This window comes from Mytilus trossulus, chromosome 8, assembly GCF_036588685.1.
Source record: "Mytilus trossulus isolate FHL-02 chromosome 8, PNRI_Mtr1.1.1.hap1, whole genome shotgun sequence".
Taxonomy (NCBI): Eukaryota; Metazoa; Mollusca; class Bivalvia; order Mytilida; family Mytilidae; genus Mytilus; species Mytilus trossulus.
The window spans coordinates 1,941,323-1,963,732 of NC_086380.1; the positions used below are offsets into that span (position 1 = coordinate 1,941,323).

The 22,410-nt window shown below is 32.3% G+C and overlaps 2 protein-coding genes across 5 annotated transcripts in view; both read right to left on the reverse strand.

The window, feature by feature from the left end:
* The window catches only part of LOC134728105 (carboxypeptidase D-like), a 39,886-nt gene that overhangs the window by 12,063 nt on the left and 5,413 nt on the right, over positions 1–22,410 (reverse strand). For 2 of the 4 annotated variants that reach the window (XM_063592534.1, XM_063592533.1), the window contains exons 3-4: positions 19,882–19,943; positions 254–448 (exon numbers count right to left, since the gene is read on the reverse strand). In XM_063592534.1, the coding sequence (XP_063448604.1) occupies positions 254–446 (193 nt within the window). In that variant the 5' untranslated portion in view covers positions 447–448; positions 19,882–19,943. Of the gene's footprint in view, positions 1–253; positions 449–5,870; positions 6,070–19,881; positions 19,944–20,352; positions 20,372–22,410 lie in introns of those variants that run through there. The other 2 variants (XM_063592535.1, XM_063592536.1) reach the window with 2 other exon arrangements.
* LOC134681516 (52 kDa repressor of the inhibitor of the protein kinase-like) lies at positions 14,095–17,770 on the reverse strand. Its single transcript, XM_063541155.1, has 7 exons — positions 17,618–17,770; positions 16,773–17,193; positions 16,293–16,731; positions 15,912–16,055; positions 15,567–15,724; positions 15,097–15,427; positions 14,095–14,837 (listed from the first exon to the last, which is right to left on the reverse strand). Exons 1-7 carry the CDS (start codon positions 17,737–17,739, stop codon positions 14,095–14,097), a joined length of 2,358 nt encoding a protein of 785 aa, XP_063397225.1. The 5' UTR covers positions 17,740–17,770.

The following is a 22,410-nucleotide window of genomic DNA, read 5'->3' on the forward strand; positions in this document are numbered from 1 at the left end:
ACGGACGCCAAGTGGTGAGAAAAGCTCACTTGGCCCTTCGGGCCAGGTGAGCTAAAAATACAATAACCAGGACAAATAAATTTATGTGTAAATATACAAAATAAAATTTCAACAAAGAAATAGTATCCAGGAGAATAAGGCTGTAGAAATCTAACAATATTGTCCAAAGTTTTAGGTAATTCCAAATGTTGGTTTCATGTATAGCATTGAAAGGGAGACAACTCATTTTCAAGTTTAATTAATAGTTACTTACTTTGAACAGTTTTCCCAATACTGTACAAATGTGTAAGATCAGGATATGTGTTGGACATATTTTTCAGGTAGTTGGTCAGATCCTGGTAGTTGTGGTATTGAAAGTCTAACGATGATGTCACATGACACAGACTTACAAATACTATGAAGAAATTCATTGCCAATCTTGTCCATCTCTGAGACTCACTGACCATTCCTACAAATAGATTTAATATGTCATTTTTAAATCCTATTTGTTGATATTACATAAATACTATGATCTATAAAATTCAATGTAACAACTCAAATACCAAGAAGTAATGGTGAAACACAAAATTAATTTAGTTTAGTTTAAACATATTTTTTTATAGTGGATTGGGAAACAAAATCAATTACCGGTAAACATTGCCTGGTTAGGATTCATAGACTGACTGCAGTTTCCGTCCTTCATGGATAGTCCTATAATATCATCAGATCAGGATTGAACGATAATAGTGAGGAAAAAAAAATCTGATAAATGATAAAAAAACATTGAATGTAAATGATAATATCCTCCAAAGTCATATTATAGTCCTACTTCATGTACAGAGTGGTACAAAATTTATGGAGTTTTTGAGAGTGATCTGTCACCAAATATTATCCTTTATAAATATAAGGTATATATCTGTTAATCCCTCACCAGACGATTTCTATCTGTTATTCTCTCTATGTACCTCAATCTATTATAAATATAACTTTCCATTCCAAATTTTAGCCATTGTTGAAACTAACTGACCATGTCAATACAGATAACCTTCCAAACATGAACTGACTATTTACATTTTATTTCATTCAAGTCCATCACTAACACAATAAACAAATGAAATCCTACAAATCTAACCATCTAGCTGTACAGGAAAATAAATAAGATTTGTCCTGTGTAATAATAATCCAGTGGTCAAGAATCTGACCAAGTCATTTGACCTTTCATTATAAAAATCAATATGACTCTTAACTGGCTGTTCTCCTTCTTACCTCCTGTCTTTACAAAGTCTGAAATATTTATTTACCAAATGTAAATATTCATTGCACTGTGTCAACACATTTGAACAGAAATGTTTGTAAGAATATCTACTGGCTTCTGTAAGGAGTATTTAATTTTTCGATCAAATGTCAATAAAATTACATAATAAAAGTATTGATACATCGAAATAAGAGAAAATTAATAAAATAACATAATATGATCAGATAATTGTATCCACAGAATGAAGGCATGTGTACCAGTATATTAATTGGAACATTTTTGAACTTTTGGAAAAGATTTACAAATATCACTTTATATTACAATGTCATAATTATTTTACAGAGATCACTTTATATTACAATGTCATAATTATTTTACAGAGATCACTTTATATTACAATGTCATAATAATGTAGCGAGAATTCCCGCACCCGTAGGAGTCCTTCAGCTGGCCCCTAAAATATGCATAATAGTACAGTGATAATGGACGTCATACTAAACTCCGAATTATACACAAGAAACTAAAATTTAAAAATCATACAAGACTAACAAAGGCCAGAGGCTCCTGACTTGGGACAGGCGCAAAATTGCGGCGGGGTTAAACATGTTTATGAGATCTCAACCCTCCCCCTATACCTCTAGCCAATGTAGAAAAGTAAAAGAATAACAATACGCACATTAAAATTCAGTTCAAGAGAAGTCCGAGTCCGATGTCAAAAGATGTAACAAAAGAAAATAAATAAAATGACAATAATACATAAATAACAACAGACTACTAGCAGTTAACTGACATGCCAGCTCCAGACCTCAATTAAACTGATCGAAAGATTATGTCTTCATCATATGAATATCAGGTACAATCCCTCCCGTTAGGGGTTTAGTATCATACTATCATAAAATATATGAGAAGAACATAACCCGTGTCATGCCAACATCTGTTTTTTTTAGAAATAAATGTGTTTAGTTCCGATGCAAAGACCCTATCAGTGAATCAATGTTAAAGCCAAAATATGCAATCTTTAATGACCTGACAACAGTATCGTAACTATATCCCCTTTTAATAAGTCTATTTAAAGGTTTTGTTAGTTTTTGAAGAGAATACTGACATTTTTGTGCTTTATAAAGAATATTTCCATAAAATTTTGGATGTGAAATACCTGAACGTATAAGATGTCTGCATGTTGAGTTATGTTTACGAATTATTTCCTTATACCGGTGATAAAACTTAGTAAATGTTTTGACCAGTTTGTGATATCGAAAACCCTGGTGTAATAATTTTTCAGTAATACATAAATTTCTCTCGCTAAAATCTAATACGTTGTTACATACACGAGCGAATCGTACAAGTTGAGATATATAAACACCATAAGATGATGACAAGGGAAAGTCACCATCTAAAAATGGATAATTAACAATAGTTGTTTTTTTTTTTTTTTTTTTTTTTTATCAGTGATTCACTTTATATTACAATGTCACGATTACACCATCACACACTATGAACTAGCTTTTTTTTAACAAGAAAAATTCTGATGGACTGCAACATTGCAATAATTTATAATATTTGACCATGACCTAGGAGCAGGCCCTGAAATAATCATTAAACTGCATGATGTATACTGATAGTTACAAAAATTTAGTGAAAATATTATTGATCTGTCACAAGAAGTTCCATTATCAACTAACTTAAACAAAGACTTAATTTAACATTCAATTCTTTTATTTGATTTGCTGAACCATGACCTAGTAGCCTTGAAATAGACTTCAAACTGACATGTACATGCACTGATAGCACCGTGACTTAAAACTAAATATCAGTGATATATCAGGGTACTAGTCCAGGCAGAAAACAATTGTTTACACCTAAGATAATGTCATCCTGATCAGACATAGCTGTTGCTAGAAAAGCATTATTACCCCTATGTCTGGCTTTCAGCAACTTACATCCTTTCATCTAATTAAAGGCAAGACAAACTAGAGGCTCTAAAGAGCCTGTGTCACTCACCTTGGTCTATGTGAATATTAAACAAAGGAAGCAGATGGATTCATGACAAAATTGTGTTTTGGTGATGGTGATATGTTTGTACATCTTACTTTACTGAACATTCTTGCTGCTTACTATTATCACTATCTATAATGAACCTGGTCCAGTAGTTTCTGTGGAAAATGTTACCAGTAGTAAAAATTTACAAATTTGATGAAAATTGTTTAAAATTGACTATAAAGTACAATAACTCCTTAGGGGGTCCATTGACCATTTTGGTCATGTTGACTTATTTGTAAATCTTACTTTGCTGAACATTATTGCTGTTTACAGCTTATCTCTATCTATAATAATATTCAAGATAATAACCAAAAACAGCAAAATTTCCTTAAAATTACCAATTCAGGGACAGCAACCCAACAACAGGTTCTCTGATTCATCTGAAAATTTCAGGGCAGATAGATCTCTACCTGATAAACAGTTTTATCCCATGTCAGATTCGCTCTAAATGCTTTGGTTTTTGAGTTATAAGCCAAAAGCTGCATTTCACCCCTATGTTCAATTTTTAGCCATGGCGGCTATCTTTGTTGGTTTGGCGGGTCATGCCACACATTTTTTAAACTAGATACCCCAATGATGATTGTGGCCAAGTTTGCTTTAATTTGGCCCAGTAGTTTCAGAGAAGAAGATTTTTGTAAAAGTTAACGACGACGGACGACAACGACGATGGGCCAGGTGAGCTAAAAAGAAGTTGAAAAGGGCTAAACTCATCATTTCAATCATGAGAAACATCTCACAAATAAAACGCAAATTGACATGTAGGTTTTGACGATTGTAGAACCATTGCAGAGGCAGATTCAGAAGGGGGGGGGGGGGAATGTCCTAGGATTGGAACCCCCCTTTTTCTTCAGGATCATGGGACATATAGTTGGAACCCCCTTTATCCCTTTAAACTATACTTTGTTAAATGTTGGCAAATAGTTAAAGGCTGACCTTCACAAAAGAAACAAAGCTAGTTTCCTGTTCTTCTGACATGTTCTTTCTAAAATGTGAAAATAATTGAGGAAAAATGCTCAGATTGTAGTAAATTTCCTACTGTAATAATCATATGCTGAGCAAGCAAAATTTTTTCAGAACATAATTTTAAGTTCTTTTTGATAAATTTACAAATGTTATCTAAATAAATTGTTATAATTACTATACATTACCCTTTGTGAACATCATGTCTTGGTTAATGGACTGTGAGAGGTTTTAATTCAGAAGTGAGGTTTTTAGGAGTTTGACCTTATTTCAGGATAACACTATATAGATGTTACATATCCAATAACATTAACATCATTGTGTAAGACTGAGATCTCTCCATAAACCAATTATTTTTTTCATGTCAACAATTGAAACTTGAATTAAAACATAGGTTCCTTTATAGTTTTTCTTTAATATAAATTTCAATTGCTGATAGAAGAAAAATAATATATACATCACAATAAAAATAATAATAAAAAATAGCAAAATAAATTTCAAACTTTTAAATTACAGTCATTTTTCTTATAATTAGTTTACAAGAATTTTTAAAATAATATCAGAATGTTAAGTAATAATTTTAACGTCTTACCCCTCATCCTGAACATCAGCCTTTACCTTGATCCTCCCCAAATTAATATCTATACTAAAGAATTCATTTATCTACATTCATAAACGTGTCAGAAGATTTAAGTACCATTCTAGTAACAATTTAACTAAGGTTGCCTTGTCTCTCTGACTACTGCTTAATTTACAACAAAAAAAGCATAGAGAAATCTCAGTGTGTTCAATATCTACTGGAAAATCAATGTAAAAGATAAGAAAAAGACAAAATAATTTAAGTGTGAAATTAGAAAAACTTGTACTTTTTTTGTAGAAAACAGCCTCTGAGCTCCCCTAAGACCCCCCTGAGACGAGCCCTGGTATGATCTATTTACAGCTGTAAAATCATTTATTATTATTCATATAAAACTTACAATGTATTATTTCCACTGCAGTTGGTAATTAAATTTATATAAGAGCCACTTTTATGACTTAGAGATGAAACTGAAGCAGGTATTTTATCTGTTACAGAAATGACTGAGTGATTGTTTATGGTAATATCCAGGGACAACAGATTTATACTGAATGGTTTATACTTAAATTGCTGAGATTAAAAAAAAATATGTAAAAAATGAACAAATATTATTTAAGGAATGACTGTAATATTTCTTCTGTCTTTGAAGAAATAACATAAAAAAATCTGGTTCACACCGAATAACCCGTGGGCCATTTTTTGTGTTATTTTGATTTAAAAAAACAATATCAGAAATTAATTGTTTCATAGAATTTCTTTGAATATTGATTAGTTGAAATATTTGTAACTGGACAACAATCAATCAATCATTGACAAATATGTGTAATAGTGAATGTTTTGATTCATTGTATATCTATTTATAGCCTCGACTCTGACAGATTAGCATAACAACAATAAGTCCTTTAATGTCTTCCCAAATGTTTGGTTTTATCCCTAAAATAAGAGAAAATTATTTGAAAGATTTTGTCACAAATATAAAAAAAAATCATGTACTCAAGACTTCATAACTATCTAATAATAAATCTATTTTCATTATTAGTACAAACATGAATTACTCACTGCAGTAACAGAGTCAGATTATTCCACTGCATTGACCTCTGTGTGATTAACACAAACGCTATCTCAGATACATTGTTAAACTAATCATGATTGAGATACTAACAAATAGTTTGATAACTCTCCAATAAAAATACAGTAAGCACACTTATACTTCATCATCAACCAAGCTTAGAGTAAAGATGTTACAACATAAACAATTAAATCTCAAGTATTTATAAAAAGTCACTTTATCATCAGATTATATACACTGTCTATCAATAGATATAGGAAGATGTGGTATGAATGACAATAAGACAACTCTCTATCCAATAGATATAGGAAGATGTGGTATGAGTGCCAATAAGACAACTCTCTATCCAATAGATATAGGAAGATGTGGTATGAATGCCAATAAGACAACTCTCTATCCAATAGATATAGGAAGATGTGGTATGAATGCCAATAAGACAACTCTCTATCCAATAGATATAGGAAGATGTGGTATGAATGCCAATAAGACAACTCTCTATCCAATAGATATAGGAAGATGTGGTATGAATGCCAATAAGACAACTCTCTATCCAATAGATATAGGAAGATGTGGTATGAATGCCAGTAAGACAACTCTCTATCCAATAGATATAGGAAGATGTGGTATGAATGACAATAAGACAACTCTCTATCCAATAGATATAGGAAGATGTGGTATGAATGACAATAAGACAACTCTCTATCCAATAGATATAGGAAGATGTGGTATGAATGCCAATAAGACAACTCTCTATCCAATAGATATAGGAAGATGTGGTGTGAATGACAATAAGACAACTCTCTATCCAATAGATATAGGAAGATGTGGTGTGAATGCCAATAAGACAACTCTCTATCCAATAGATATAGGAAGATGTGGTATGAGTGCCAATAAGACAACTCTCTATCCAATAGATATAGGAAGATGTGGTATGAGTGCCAATAAGACAACTCTCTATCCAATAGATATAGGAAGATGTGGTATGAATGCCAATAAGACAACTCTCTATCCAATAGATATAGGAAGATGTGGTATGAATGCCAATAAGACAACTCTCTATCCAATAGATATAGGAAGATGTGGTATGAATGACAATAAGACAACTCTCTATCCAATAGATATAGGAAGATGTGGTGTGAATGCCAATAAGACAACTCTCTATCCAATAGATATAGGAAGATGTGGTATGAGTGCCAATAAGACAACTCTCTATCCAATAGATATAGGAAGATGTGGTATGAGTGCCAATAAGACAACTCTCTATCCAATAGATATAGGAAGATGTGGTATGAATGCCAATAAGACAACTCTCTATCCAATAGATATAGGAAGATGTGGTATGAGTGCCAATAAGACAACTCTCTATCCAATAGATATAGGAAGATGTGGTATGAATGACAATAAGACAACTCTCTATCCAATAGATATAGGAAGATGTGGTATGAATGCCAATAAGACAACTCTCTATCCAATAGATATAGGAAGATGTGGTATGAGTGACAATAAGACAACTCTCTATCCAATAGATATAGGAAGATGTGGTATGAATGCCAATAAGACAACTCTCTATCCAATAGATATAGGAAGATGTGGTATGAATGCCAATAAGACAACTCTCTATCCAATAGATATAGGAAGATGTGGTATGAATGCCAATAAGACAACTCTCTATCCAATAGATATAGGAAGATGTGGTATGAGTGACAATAAGACAACTCTCTATCCAATAGATATAGGAAGATGTGGTATGAATGACAATAAGACAACTCTCTATCCAATAGATATAGGAAGATGTGGTATGAGTGCCAATAAGACAACTCTCTATCCAATAGATATAGGAAGATGTGGTATGAGTGACAATAAGACAACTCTCTATCCAATAGATATAGGAAGATGTGGTATGAATGACAATAAGACAACTCTCTATCCAATAGATATAGGAAGATGTGGTATGAATGCCAATAAGACAACTCTCTATCCAATAGATATAGGAAGATGTGGTATGAGTGCCAATAAGACAACTCTCTATCCAATAGATATAGGAAGATGTGGTATGAATGACAATAAGACAACTCTCTATCCAATAGATATAGGAAGATGTGGTATGAATGACAATAAGACAACTCTCTATCCAATAGATATAGGAAGATGTGGTATGAATGACAATAAGACAACTCTCTATCCAATAGATATAGGAAGATGTGGTGTGAATGACAATAAGACAACTCTCTATCCAATAGATATAGGAAGATGTGGTATGAATGCCAATAAGACAACTCTCTATCCAATAGATATAGGAAGATGTGGTGTGAATGACAATAAGACAACTCTCTATCCAATAGATATAGGAAGATGTGGTATGAATGACAATAAGACAACTCTCTATCCAATAGATATAGGAAGATGTGGTATGAATGACAATAAGACAACTCTCTATCCAATAGATATAGGAAGATGTGGTATGAATGCCAATAAGACAACTCTCTATCCAATAGATATAGGAAGATGTGGTGTGAGTACCAATAAGACAACTCTCTATCCAATAGATATAGGAAGATGTGGTATGAATGCCAGTAAGACAACTCTCTATCCAATAGATATAGGAAGATGTGGTATGAATGACAATAAGACAACTCTCTATCCAATAGATATAGGAAGATGTGGTGTGAATGACAATAAGACAACTCTCTATCCAATAGATATAGGAAGATGTGGTATGAATGACAATAAGACAACTCTCTATCCAATAGATATAGGAAGATGTGGTATGAATGACAATAAGACAACTCTCTATCCAATAGATATAGGAAGATGTGGTATGAATGACAATAAGACAACTCTCTATCCAATAGATATAGGAAGATGTGGTATGAATGACAATAAGACAACTCTCTATCCAATAGATATAGGAAGATGTGGTATGAATGACAATAAGACAACTCTCTATCCAATAGATATAGGAAGATGTGGTATGAATGACAATAAGACAACTCTCTATCCAATAGATATAGGAAGATGTGGTATGAATGACAATAAGACAACTCTCTATCCAATAGATATAGGAAGATGTGGTATGAATGACAATAAGACAACTCTCTATCCAATAGATATAGGAAGATGTGGTATGAATGACAATAAGACAACTCTCTATCCAATAGATATAGGAAGATGTGGTATGAATGCCAATAAGACAACTCTCTATCCAATAGATATAGGAAGATGTGGTATGAATGCCAATAAGACAACTCTCTATCCAATAGATATAGGAAGATGTGGTATGAATGACAATAAGACAACTCTCTATCCAATAGATATAGGAAGATGTGGTATGAATGCCAGTAAGACAACTCTCTATCCAATAGATATAGGAAGATGTGGTATGAATGACAATAAGACAACTCTCTATCCAATAGATATAGGAAGATGTGGTATGAATGCCAATAAGACAACTCTCTATCCAATAGATATAGGAAGATGTGGTATGAATGCCAATAAGACAACTCTCTATCCAATAGATATAGGAAGATGTGGTATGAATGACAATAAGACAACTCTCTATCCAATAGATATAGGAAGATGTGGTATGAATGACAATAAGACAACTCTCTATCCAATAGATATAGGAAGATGTGGTGTGAATGCCAATAAGACAACTCTCTATCCAATAGATATAGGAAGATGTGGTATGAATGCCAATAAGACAACTCTCTATCCAATAGATATAGGAAGATGTGGTATGAATGACAATAAGACAACTCTCTATCCAATAGATATAGGAAGATGTGGTATGAATGCCAATAAGACAACTCTCTATCCAATAGATATAGGAAGATGTGGTATGAATGACAATAAGACAACTCTCTATCCAATAGATATAGGAAGATGTGGTATGAATGCCAATAAGACAACTCTCTATCCAATAGATATAGGAAGATGTGGTATGAATGCCAATAGACAACTCTCTATCCAATAGATATAGGAAGATGTGGTATGAGTGCCAATAAGACAACTCTCTATCCAATAGATATAGGAAGATGTGGTATGAATGACAATAAGACAACTCTCTATCCAATAGATATAGGAAGATGTGGTATGAATGACAATAAGACAACTCTCTATCCAATAGATATAGGAAGATGTGGTATGAATGCCAATAAGACAACTCTCTATCCAATAGATATAGGAAGATGTGGTATGAGTGCCAATAAGACAACTCTCTATCCAATAGATATAGGAAGATGTGGTATGAATGACAATAAGACAACTCTCTATCCAATAGATATAGGAAGATGTGGTATGAATGACAATAAGACAACTCTCTATCCAATAGATATAGGAAGATGTGGTATGAATGACAATAAGACAACTCGCTATCCAATAGATATAGGAAGATGTGGTATGAATGACAATAAGACAACTCTCTATCCAATAGATATAGGAAGATGTGGTATGAATGCCAATAAGACAACTCTCTATCCAATAGATATAGGAAGATGTGGTATGAATGCCAATAAGACAACTCTCTATCCAATAGATATAGGAAGATGTGGTATGAATGACAATAAGACAATTCTCTATCCAATAGATATAGGAAGATGTGGTATGAATGCCAATAAGACAACTCTCTATCCAATAGATATAGGAAGATGTGGTATGAATGACAATAAGACAACTCTCTATCCAATAGATATAGGAAGATGTGGTATGAATGCCAATAAGACAACTCTCTATCCAATAGATATAGGAAGATGTGGTATGAATGACAATAAGACAACTCTCTATCCAATAGATATAGGAAGATGTGGTATGAATGCCAATAAGACAACTCTCTATCCAATAGATATAGGAAGATGTGGTATGAATGACAATAAGACAACTCTCTATCCAATAGATATAGGAAGATGTGGTATGAATGCCAATAAGACAACTCTCTATCCAATAGATATAGGAAGATGTGGTATGAGTACCAATAAGACAACTCTCAATCCAAGTCACAATTTATAAAAGTAAACCATTATAGGTCAAGGTTTGTTGAAGTCAAGATATGGCCTTCAAATCCTAACCTTGGCTCACACCAAACAGCAAGCTATATTAAAAGGGCTCCCAAAATGACTAGTGTAAAACCATTCAAACTGGAAAACCAACAGTCTAATCTATATAAACATGAGAAACAAGACACACTGATGAGCCTCATAAACAGACGACAAGCAATGATATCAGATCCATGACATTTTCGCCCATCATTACTGACTTATACAGGTGTAAATCCAGTAAATAAATATGATTATAACAACTAATTATTAAAAAAAAAAGTAAAACACCTTACATTGGCTTCTATTTAAACTGGAACTTATTTTGCAAGTACATGGACAATCAGTTCCACATTGTATGAAGTGAAAAATATTTGAAACAAGAAGTAATTGTAACAGGATGCTGTTACGAAGTCTCCCAAACAAAGCTCTGATAACTCCCCATTCATATGGTCCCATGTTCATTTGATTTGAATTATTGTCCCATACAAGTATATACATGTATATGGTTTACAAGTAGGAATCTCCACAATTTACAAGTTTTCAAACAGGAGGGGGTGGTGGTGACCCTCAGGGACTTTACCTACATTTCATTTGATTTGTTTTATTGTCCCCTACAAGATAATATATGGTTTAGGGGTCGGGATGTGGACGACCGTTTACAAGATAATAGTACATTCTCAAATTGAACAGGGTGGGGGTGACCCCCAGGAACTTCCATCTAATTTCATGTGATTTGTTTTATTGTCCCATACAAGAATATATATGGTTTAGGGGTGGGGATCTGGACCGTTTTCAAGTTTTCAAACAAGAGGGGTTGGGGTGACCCCCTAGGGACTTCCCTTTTATTTTATTTGATTTGTTTTATTGTCCCCTACAAGACTATATGGTTTAGGGGTGGGGATCTGGACCGTTTACAAGTTTTCAACCTAGAGGGGGTGGGGTGACCCCCTACTCACTGGACTTCCCTTTTATTTCATTTGATTTGTTTTATTGTCCCCTACAAGAATATATATGGTTAAGGGGTGGGGATCTGGACCGTTTAAAAGTTTTCCAACAAGAGGGGGTGGGGTGACCCCCCAGGGACTTCCCTTTTATTTCATTTGTTTTGTTTTATTGTCCCCTACAAGAATATATATGGTTTAGGGATGGGGATCTGGACCGTTTACAAGATAATAGCACATTCTCAAATTGATGTGATTTATTTTATTGTCCTATAATCATTTTTGAAGACTGTATGTATCTATCTCTTATAGTTTTCAAGTTATATTCATTTAAAAAATTTTGAAAATAAAATCCCATAGGGTTCTATAGTTAAACCCTCCCTGCTTTCTACCCCCTAAAATACCCCAATCCTAAGTCAATCTGACAAGCGGTTTTGGAGAAACGCTGCGCACAAGTCCAAACTTTGTTTGGGAGACTTAATTACATTTAAAAGGGAAAAAAATCAAAAATCTCTGCTTGATGAATTTTTTTATCAAATAGAATCATTAAATATATCATGATAATGAACCATTTTAATTCCATATATCCAGATGTCATTTGTAAAATGTTCATAAACTTACATTTTGCATGGAGGCTAAAACACATATTAAAAAAACAAAAACTTCTAGAACCTATAATGAAAGATAAAATTATTTGTTTCTAAAACAGAGCAAAGAACTATATTGTAGGAAATTTTGATACATTTAAAATTTGTATCATACAATATGCAAATCATATGAGAATTATTGATGAATCAATGGAGTGGGATAGACATTAGTTTACCTCATCCACTCTGGGAAACATATAAAAATAAAAAAAGACATATGAAGCTTCAGAGAGTGACCATGCACAGTATGGTATTATTACAGATGAAGAGTGCCCACAGTATAATAGGATATACCAGGCATGTTTAGTATCTTCCATGCTGGTTAATTAACAAGCACCTGTCAATCATAAAGTATTTAATGTATCCTCCACACTTTCAATCATATACCTCTATGCTCAGGCGTATTTAGCATTAATTCAAAACACAAAGGGTGGGATCTGAACCTTTTGACTGCTCTTTTTCTAAATCCTACAACTGTATCTGATCATAGCTCTGTATTAATGATTATGGTCAAAATACAATTGTTAACCACAGTTTAACCAAGTTTAAATGATAATTAGTATCTTCGATTTTCCTCAATATTTTATGTACTGTTATAGTTTACAAAAAAATGTAATTGAGATCTTATGAGGATTTCAAAACACCAAATAAAGAAAGACACTTATACTTCCATATCTCTATAATTAAATTTAAGACCATGATGCTCAAAGATTGGTTTGTTTAAATCTAATTTTTAGACGAAAAACAAAACAATTTTCTCTTAAACTGTAGTCACTTTTATACATGTATATTTACCAATGATGGCTAGTGAAAGTAAGTCCAAACAACTATTCTCACTTCAAATATCTAAAGATTTGTTTTGATTTTTAACATGAACTTAATAACACCCAACAATTAATGGATGGTCTACTGTAAACAATGTAATCTATTTATACCTTATTTACATATTTTATATTATTAACAACTAGATGATCATTATAGGGTTGAGAACATTTAAAAATCATTTAAAATTCAATTCAGTCTTCAGTCTTTTATTCATTGACTTGTAACTTGAACTAATCACTGATTTATATATAAAAATAAGGAGATGTGGTATGGCATTGCCAACCAGCCAAATATATCTGTATGAAGTTTATTCTAAAAATTGAGTAAAAAAATAACTAATTTAAATCTTAGTTAGGCAATTTAGTTGCATATATTTATTTTATCAATATTCAACTAATTGGGTCTGAGTTTCATATATGTGATAAATGCACAGAAGTTTTACAAGTTTTACTTCCAATGTTGGCTGACCACACCACTAATGTCATGATCCACACATGTCTAAAATCATGGTACAACCTCTTTCTGTTTTTTTTCCCCATTTTTTTCAAACACTTTTCATTGCATGAATTTAAACATAAAAATAAATTAATTGACAAACACATCTTTTTAATCATTTATCAATGTATAAATAACAGGGGCGGATCCAGAACCTTGATGACTGGGGGGGCACCATGAAAATATTTTAAAAGAGTTGTTAAGATATTTATATATGTTAATTCAAACAAGAGGCATAATAAGCATGTGTACATTAAAGTATGTTCAATAAAGTTAATCAACAAGAATGTCTGGTAGCACTATTCTCCTTGGATTTCTCCTTGCATACTGCATCACCACCTCCTTTGGATTTACAGTCATGTTCCTATGAGCATACATCATGATAAGAGAAGATAATCTACTTGTTGACATTGTTGATCGTAAGTATGTCTTCACAAGTCTCAGTCTACTGATACTTCTCTCACATTCACATGAGGTTACTGGAAATGTTCCACAAATTTTCAAAATTTGGTGCACATTAGGAAATATGATTGAGCTACAGTTTTGTAATGCTGTGATAATATCTGAAGGTGGATCAGTCTCATTTGCCCATTTTAATTTCCACATATGCATCTCTTGCTCCAGTGTTGAAGGAGATGGTAAATCATCCACAAAATACTCAAAATCAGTAGTTGAGGATTGACCAATCATGGCAGGTATTACCTGAAGTCCCATGGATGCCTTGATTTGCAGGTCACCAAACCTGGAATTCATTTCTGTTAACATGTGATCAAGCAGAGGGATAGCAATGGTTTTCTTGTAATAATCCTCTGTTGATTCACATGGCACATTTGATCTTGTTGTCTGCCTGCCACATGTTCTTGGTTTAGATGGGGTTACATTTAGATCATCTGCCATCTTTAATATTTGTGAATACCACTTAGCATGGAATTCACCAATATTGTCTCTCACATCCTGTAAAGCTTCCTTGACAAGGCTCACTGACTCAAGGGCACTCACAACATCAACAGCTCTACCTAAAGAAAAGTTAATTTACTAATTAGTCAGATCTGTGAGTATTTGAGTTATCTCCCTTTTTTTCTAATAGTTATTGACAAAATCAATCAGCATGTTTAACTTTGTGTTTATGATTTTGAATTCTAATAACAATATGATGTTGTTGGTAACATGTTCTTTTTGTAATGTAAATAAATTGATGAAAAAAATAGTTTCTGTTTTTGTTTTGCTTTTTTACAATATCAAATTAAATAAGAGTTGTTTCCCTTAGACAGTTACCTTGGAGTGATGTACTAAGTTGTTTCAGGTATCCAATACATCTCATTGTCACAAGCAGGGAGACTAGAAATTGAAAGGATGTTATGTTGTTTTCTAGACTTTGTGTGTCACTTATGGCAACTGGGCTTTTGTCCACTGATTTGATCTTTTCCATGGTTTCTATTATTGCTGGAAGGAAATCCCAAAAAATCTCAAAAGCATCATGTCTCTCCACCCATCTGGTTCTGCATAACTCCTTCAATTTCATTCTTTTGGTTTCATTTCTATAATGTTGGAGCTGGTCCTCTAGAAATGATTGCCTTTTAGGAGACCAATTGAAGAACTTGACTACCTATCAAAGATAAAGACTTATAGTTTGATTAAAATAATTAAGCAATACATGTGTTGCACATTTAATTACTGGTATATGACCAAAACAAAATTATAATATTATCATATGAGGAATTAATAGAAAAGCATTAATTGTATACCTTATCTGCAGTTCCCATCATATTCCTGACACATGGAATGTTAGCAGCAGCAACTATACATCTGTTTAGCTGGTGAGCTGTACACCAAAAGTGTAATGCCTTTGGGTATATCCTTTGAATTCTGGGACCAACTCCTTTCAAATGTCCAGTCATATTACCTGGAGAAAAAGTATATATATATATATATGTGTGAATGTGCAAATATCATTTAAAACATACAATGACAGGAGCAATGAATTTGAGAGCATGTCAAAATTGTAACAAAACTATGCTTACTGTTACAGTATATTTATCATTAAACAAATTCGTCTGTCAACACACTGAGGTATATTAAATGAGATTTACCTGCACCGTCATAGCATTGGCTCCTCATTAGATTTAAATCTAGTCCCATTTCTGGAAGCAGCTTCAGAAGCTCATTGGATATTCTTTCTCCACTTGTATCTTCGCTCACTTCTATGAAGTCAACAAACTCTTCTCTAATGACACCTTTTAAATAGAATGATATTTAATTCAAAATTTTTTTTTTTTTTTTTACTGTTATTTTACATCTTATACCTGCACATATAATTTACATGTGAAAACAGATAATAGTTGCAGATAACACATGCATGAACAGCTGTATTTGACATATATATTCAATGTATATTTTTTTTTAAAGTTTGAAACAATAGATTATAAATGATTAACCAGTGTACATGCATTAGTTGATATATTAGTTATTACCTGCCAAATCAACAAAACGTAGACACACGGCTAACTGTTCAGTGTTGGATACATCTCTAGCTTCATCTGCAGATACAGAAAACATCCCTCCACTGTCTGATATGTCTTTGATTATTTTTGTCCTAATGATATTTCCTATAATGTCAATAATTTCATTTTGAACAGTCTTTGACCTGTATGTAGCATTTTTGGGGGCGGTTTTGAAATGTTCTACAAGAAATTTGTCACCAGCATCTATTCTGAAGTCCAAAAGTGCTTGAAAATTTCCAATATTTGCAGTATTTCCATTTACAATGTGCTTTGCATCATCTCTGTGGCCTCGAAGAGCAAAGTTCTGCCTTCCACAAATAAGGACGGTCTTTACAATTGATTCCAAAACCATCAAATTTTTCTCCTTGCGGCTCTCTAAACCATGATTCAGGGTCATGTGTACATTAGTCTAAAATTGATCTGCTGAAGAAACATTTCTCCGTTTGTTACACACTGCATATGTCTTTGATATCCTGTACCTCCTCGTTTTAAACTTTTGGTACTTTTCCCCCAAAAATGTTCATCAAATACTTCCAATGCCTTTTTCCAGTTTTTGAAAGGGGCATTGACAAGTTTGCCTCTTTTTTCAGGTTCCTTCTCGAATAAAACACAATGCAGACAGTATGCTCCATCCTCCTCTATGCTATAAACTAAGCCTGGATACTTGGAGATCCATTCTTTCCGAAAGCATCTGTTTTTATCAGCTATTTTTGTAGATGGGAACTTGAAAGTATCAGGAATAGTCACACCTTTTGTGTAGATTGTATATTTCTCATCATTATTTAAAGTTCTACCAAACCAAGAAGTTACATCATTTGGAGTTAGGCACTGGGACCTGGTGTCGGACTCTGATTGTTCAACAGCTTTTTGACTGAAAGAAATTTTGAAAAGATTTTGCACACATGAATAAATATTTTATTACAGTTTATTATATGACAAGTAATTTCTATAAAATAAATGAACTATCATTTTTTTTTCGGCAATTATATTTTCCCCCCGTACATTCATCATTCATTTTTATAATCAGTATTGTATGACCTAATCAAGTTATCTTCCACAGATATTCTTTATACTTTTCCACCTTTTTATTCTGAATAAACATTTTTTTTTGCACATTTTGCACACATTTTTTTTACATTTTCTGAATTTTTATTCTTTTATCCCATCTAGACCCTCATGATACGGTGAATTTCTATTAAAAAAATTGTTTTGTAGATCTACGTTCTTCCGTTTTTACAAAAGGATAAAAGATGAGAATTTAATGATTACTAAAGAAAGTGAAAATATTCAATTACCTTTCATTTACGGCTGATTCGGCATTTGTAAAGTCTTCAATTCTTGTGGTTGGAGTTTCAACACTTTTCTGTCGTTTTGAGGAACTCCCAAAAAAACTCTGGATGGATATTTGTCTCTTCATAATTCAGTTGTTGATCATTTTTCTCATTAATTTATAATTGCAATATTTCTTTTAACATCGCCGTATCTATATATCAACAAACAGCACGTGTTTATACCCATTCGTTTGATGTGTTTGGACTTTTGATTTTGCCTTTTGATTTTTGATTTTCCTTTTTGAATTTTCCTCGGAGTTCGGTATTTTTGTGTTTTTACTTTTTTATAGACAATAAACATCTATTTTTATTTATTTATTATGAAAGAACTATTTTGATTTGTCATTTCTTTTTTGATCAGAGATTTCACCAATCGGCACGTAGTTAATATAAAAGCTTTTGGAAATAGACATTACACATAACTGTCAATATTTACACGCTGCTGATCGATAAATTGTAAAGGGGTAATAAATCACACATGTTGAAACTAAAGCCAATTAACCGACTCGTAAGGAAGTCAAATCAAGCTGTGAGGTAATTCACATTTCCGCACATCTGGCATCTCTAGATAATTAGATTGTGTCGCAAGAAAATAATGTGATAAAAAAATATTTTCGTGACCTCAACTGGGGGGGCACGTGCCCCTTGTGCCCCCCCGGTAAATCCGCCACTGAATAACTACATTTATATATGAGCCCTATTACAATGTTACTGTAGTATTGTGAAAAATAGTCATTCATTTATCAGTTACATCATATATTATTGGTTACATAGTGTGTTAGTGACCCAATATGATATAAATGTATATGGGGTCAATAAATTCCATATGGGGTGAGAGAGAAACATATTAGGTCATCAGTACATTGTGTAACAAATGTATCTTACCAACTATCTGCCTTATTCAAAGCAATCCTTAGTATGAAGAACCTTCTTCAATTTGTCTCATACAAAAAACAGATGCTAACAATATAAACTTGATAGCTTTAAATTTGTTTTATGAATTGATTTCAATCACTCAACATTATTTCTTTTTTCAGATTTCTTTTTTGTTTTGAAAGGGAAGTAACTCCTTATTAACCTCATATGGTAACTAATAGTATATGCTAACAAACAGTGTTTACTAACCCCTTATGTTTTAGTAAACAATTTTGATTTTGTATCCTACATATTTTATCTCAGTTATTTCCAATGATATCACACTTCAAATGATTCATAAGTTTCAAATGTATGAACACAGTATTTCTCATAATTCATGTATTATACATGTATATATAAATAAGAAGATGTGGTATGATTGCCATTAAACAGCTCTTGGGCACCAGAGACTAAATGAGATAGAAATAAACATTTATAAGTCATCATACAGCATTCAACAGCAAAACTAATAAATTAAATGCATAGTAAACTGGATGTTACAAGTGTAAAACATTTCAAACAGCTCTAACACAAAGGTTCCTGGTCCAATTCCCGTTTGGGATTAAAATTTCAGGAACTCAATTTTCGGCTCTCCCTTGACACCATTTGTGAGTATGGAAACGATGAAAGTCTGTCGGAAGGGGACGATAAATGGCTGACCTGTGTTAAGAGAGAGCCATATCTCTTGCACGTTAAAAACACCCTTGTAGATTTCGAAAAAGAGTAGGCTAATGCCGCTACAAGGCAGCACTCACACCCACAAAGTGGAAAGGGATTAATATAAGTTACAAATAAATATGTTTAAACTAAACAGCCTGGTTTTCGTACATAACAAGAAACCCCCAAACCAAATATGATACATACAGCAAAAAATGACAGGCTCCTGACTTATGACAGGCACATACAGAATGTTTGCATGTTTGACTCTGTTCAAAACACAGAATAATGTGTGTTGACTGCATGAGGTCATTTAAATAAAATTACTTTTAAATGTTAAAAAGCAAATACATGAATATGTGTTTCATTTATTGTTGATGTTCATCAATTTAAAAGTACATGTATTATAATTTGGTAGACTCGCAATCAACAGAACTGCTTAATTATTATGTACCTATCAAAGATGTTTACCTTTGGCATATAAAAAAGGTCAATTACCAGTATTTCTCTTTTTTCTGGTAACCTAACTGGAACATCCAATGTTTTGGTTAAACTGGCTTCCTTTTTAGAGAGATAACTTTTCTAATGCAAAATGTAAAACTTTTATTGAGAATTTAACATTGAAGAATCTAAATAAAATAAAAAAGAATAAATACCTTATAGTTCTCTCTTCTTGAAACAGGAAGTCAACAAATCATTTTCCAAACTGAATAACTACCTACAAGGCATAAAAAACAACTTGTCAAAATTACATATCTATACAAATTAACATATACTAGTGTGAAAGTCAATTACAACATGGTTAGTCCTCAAAATTACATCTCTGAAAATTAACATATACAATCGTGAATGACCATAAAACTATCACTTATTCTGATGTCAATGTCCGTAAAATATATATCGGTACGTACATTCTTAAAAACTAAATAATATGTGATTATACCATGTATACAGAGGAAATGTATAACAAGGTCTTCATATATATATAATTATTCCATTTTCTGACCAGTATATAATGTGTCTTGTTGTTTTAACAAATAGGTAAACTGTTGAATTTGTTTTCACTGTATTCTTAAGCCATTACACTGAACAAAAGTACATTTATGTGGAATAAACAAAAAAATTACAGAATGACTCTATAAAGATTTCTACAATGTAGCTATTTTCACTTGAATTTGTGGTTTACGTCAACCCATGTAATCCATGGTTGTACACAAATAAAACATGAATCCAAGGAAGTTGTTTTTTAAAGATTTTTATATAAACAGGAAGTTCCTTTTCTTTTAAATATGTTGATGTAATGTCTAAAACATTTATGATTAAACACATTTTGCATGCACTATTTAATTTTTACTATTTATAGGGCAAATTATACTTATATCATATATTGGCTTTAAACGTAATATTTAAAAAAAAAATCATCTGTCAAAACAGCTAATGAATCAGTTTTAATTTTAGTCTGGAAATCTCTCAAGAATAGGCTTCTGAAAATCTAGCCTTTATGAGATATGAGGGGGCAGAACCTTTTTGGGAAGTTGTGAATGCAATGAGTGTTTTTAACCTCGGGATTGACCCTTTCGGGATCTAAGATTGCTTTTTTCGTATTTCAGGATGTCCAGATTTATTTTTTTATAAATTCAGGACCTCAGGATTTGATGTTTTTAGGTCCAGCACTTCCGGATCTGTAAAAGTCATAGTTGGTCAAGTTGATAAATTAATGTCACAATTTAAGATTGTTTTATCTTATCATTTATATTGTGAAACCTACATGACTAGTTGTTTAATTCATAGTTATTTTACAATTATGAATTTTATGAATAACAGTAGCTTACACAAAAGTGTAGGAAGCATTGTTTGCATGTGCTAAAAATAAATTTATAAAACATTTTTTCAGTAAGAATGTTAATGTTATCTTTCATCTACTGCTGCCCCACAGACCCCTGCTTACAATAAATTTTTCTGAACAATCATGATTACAATGATAATTCGATATTATATTTCTGCAAACTAAGCACTTTTTGTGTTCTTCAAACCATTTCTTTTTTATTATATAATCCTGTAGATTACTGCCTAAAAAATTAAAGAAAATAACATTGTATTTATATAATTTTATAAGATTACATAATTTAATCTTATAATAATGTTTTAAAATACTTTGATATCTATATAGATATAACATTATATAATTTATAAAGATGTTATATAATATGTTTTTTAATCTACAAAGACTGTTCATCATAATACAAACATAACACTGCGTTTGTTTTGAACACCAATTAAAGATATTGAATAAAGGGCCATAACTCTTGATTTTTTTCTTCTTGTCTATAAAAATATTTCCTGGAATGAAATTCCTTATTTTATGTAGCAACAATAGACCACTGACATTGCATATCTTCAACAAAGTTTTTTCCTAAATTTTGTAATTAAACGAAACAAACATTTTATATTTGTAAAAAAAATATAACCAATATCTCATTTAATTAATTTACATTCTTAAACAAAAACCATAATTAACTAAGACAGCAACTTGTCAAGAAAAGGAATAATATACATGATGCATACCCCTAGCCAAATAAGCACTGTTAAAGTCAACGTTCTGTTCAAATTGTGACTGTTAAAGTCGAGTTCATGAGTCCAAATACCCCCTTGGTAATTCCTGGCTACGGGCCTGCATGATGTATGGCTTTTAATTTCTTGATACTGAGTTCATCATCTGCAATATTTGCTCATCCTGGCAGGCTCACTAGATACACTTTCTGATAATCTAAGCATAAAAGCTTTTCTGTTAGGCACAACATCATGGCCACAAGTTAACAAAAAAATTTCTGTTTAGTATTAAATTTATATTAAGATCCATTTTGTTACATCTTGTGTGATCAATTTTATTTGGCAATCGCCAATGGCAGTCAGCAGGGTTAAAGAACATCAGTTGTTCGACCTGTTCGTCAAATGCATATATTTTTCACTTTTTGGGTATTTTGGAAAATGTTTGTTTGTGCTGTTTTTAGAACGAAATTTGTTTGACATGCACACGTATAAAAATTGCAGTTTTTATCCAACGCATGAACGTATTCTTCAATTTAGACTCGTTTATATTTTTTGTTTGGGCATGTATCATATTTTCCCTCCGGTTTATATGATCTGTTCATCCTATATTGACTCTTAAAATTCAAGAGTTGATC

Coding starts and splice junctions, on each gene's coding strand:
- LOC134681516 (XM_063541155.1), bottom strand. CDS start 17,739: ATGAAGAGACAAATATCCATCCAGAGTTTTTTTGGGAGTTCCTCAAAA. Junction 17,194..17,617: donor GAATCAGCCGTAAATGAAAG/GTAATTGAATAT, acceptor AATTTCTTTCAG/TCAAAAAGCTGTTGAACAAT. Junction 15,428..15,566: donor TGATGGGAACTGCAGATAAG/GTATACAATTAA, acceptor TATCTTTGATAG/GTAGTCAAGTTCTTCAATTG.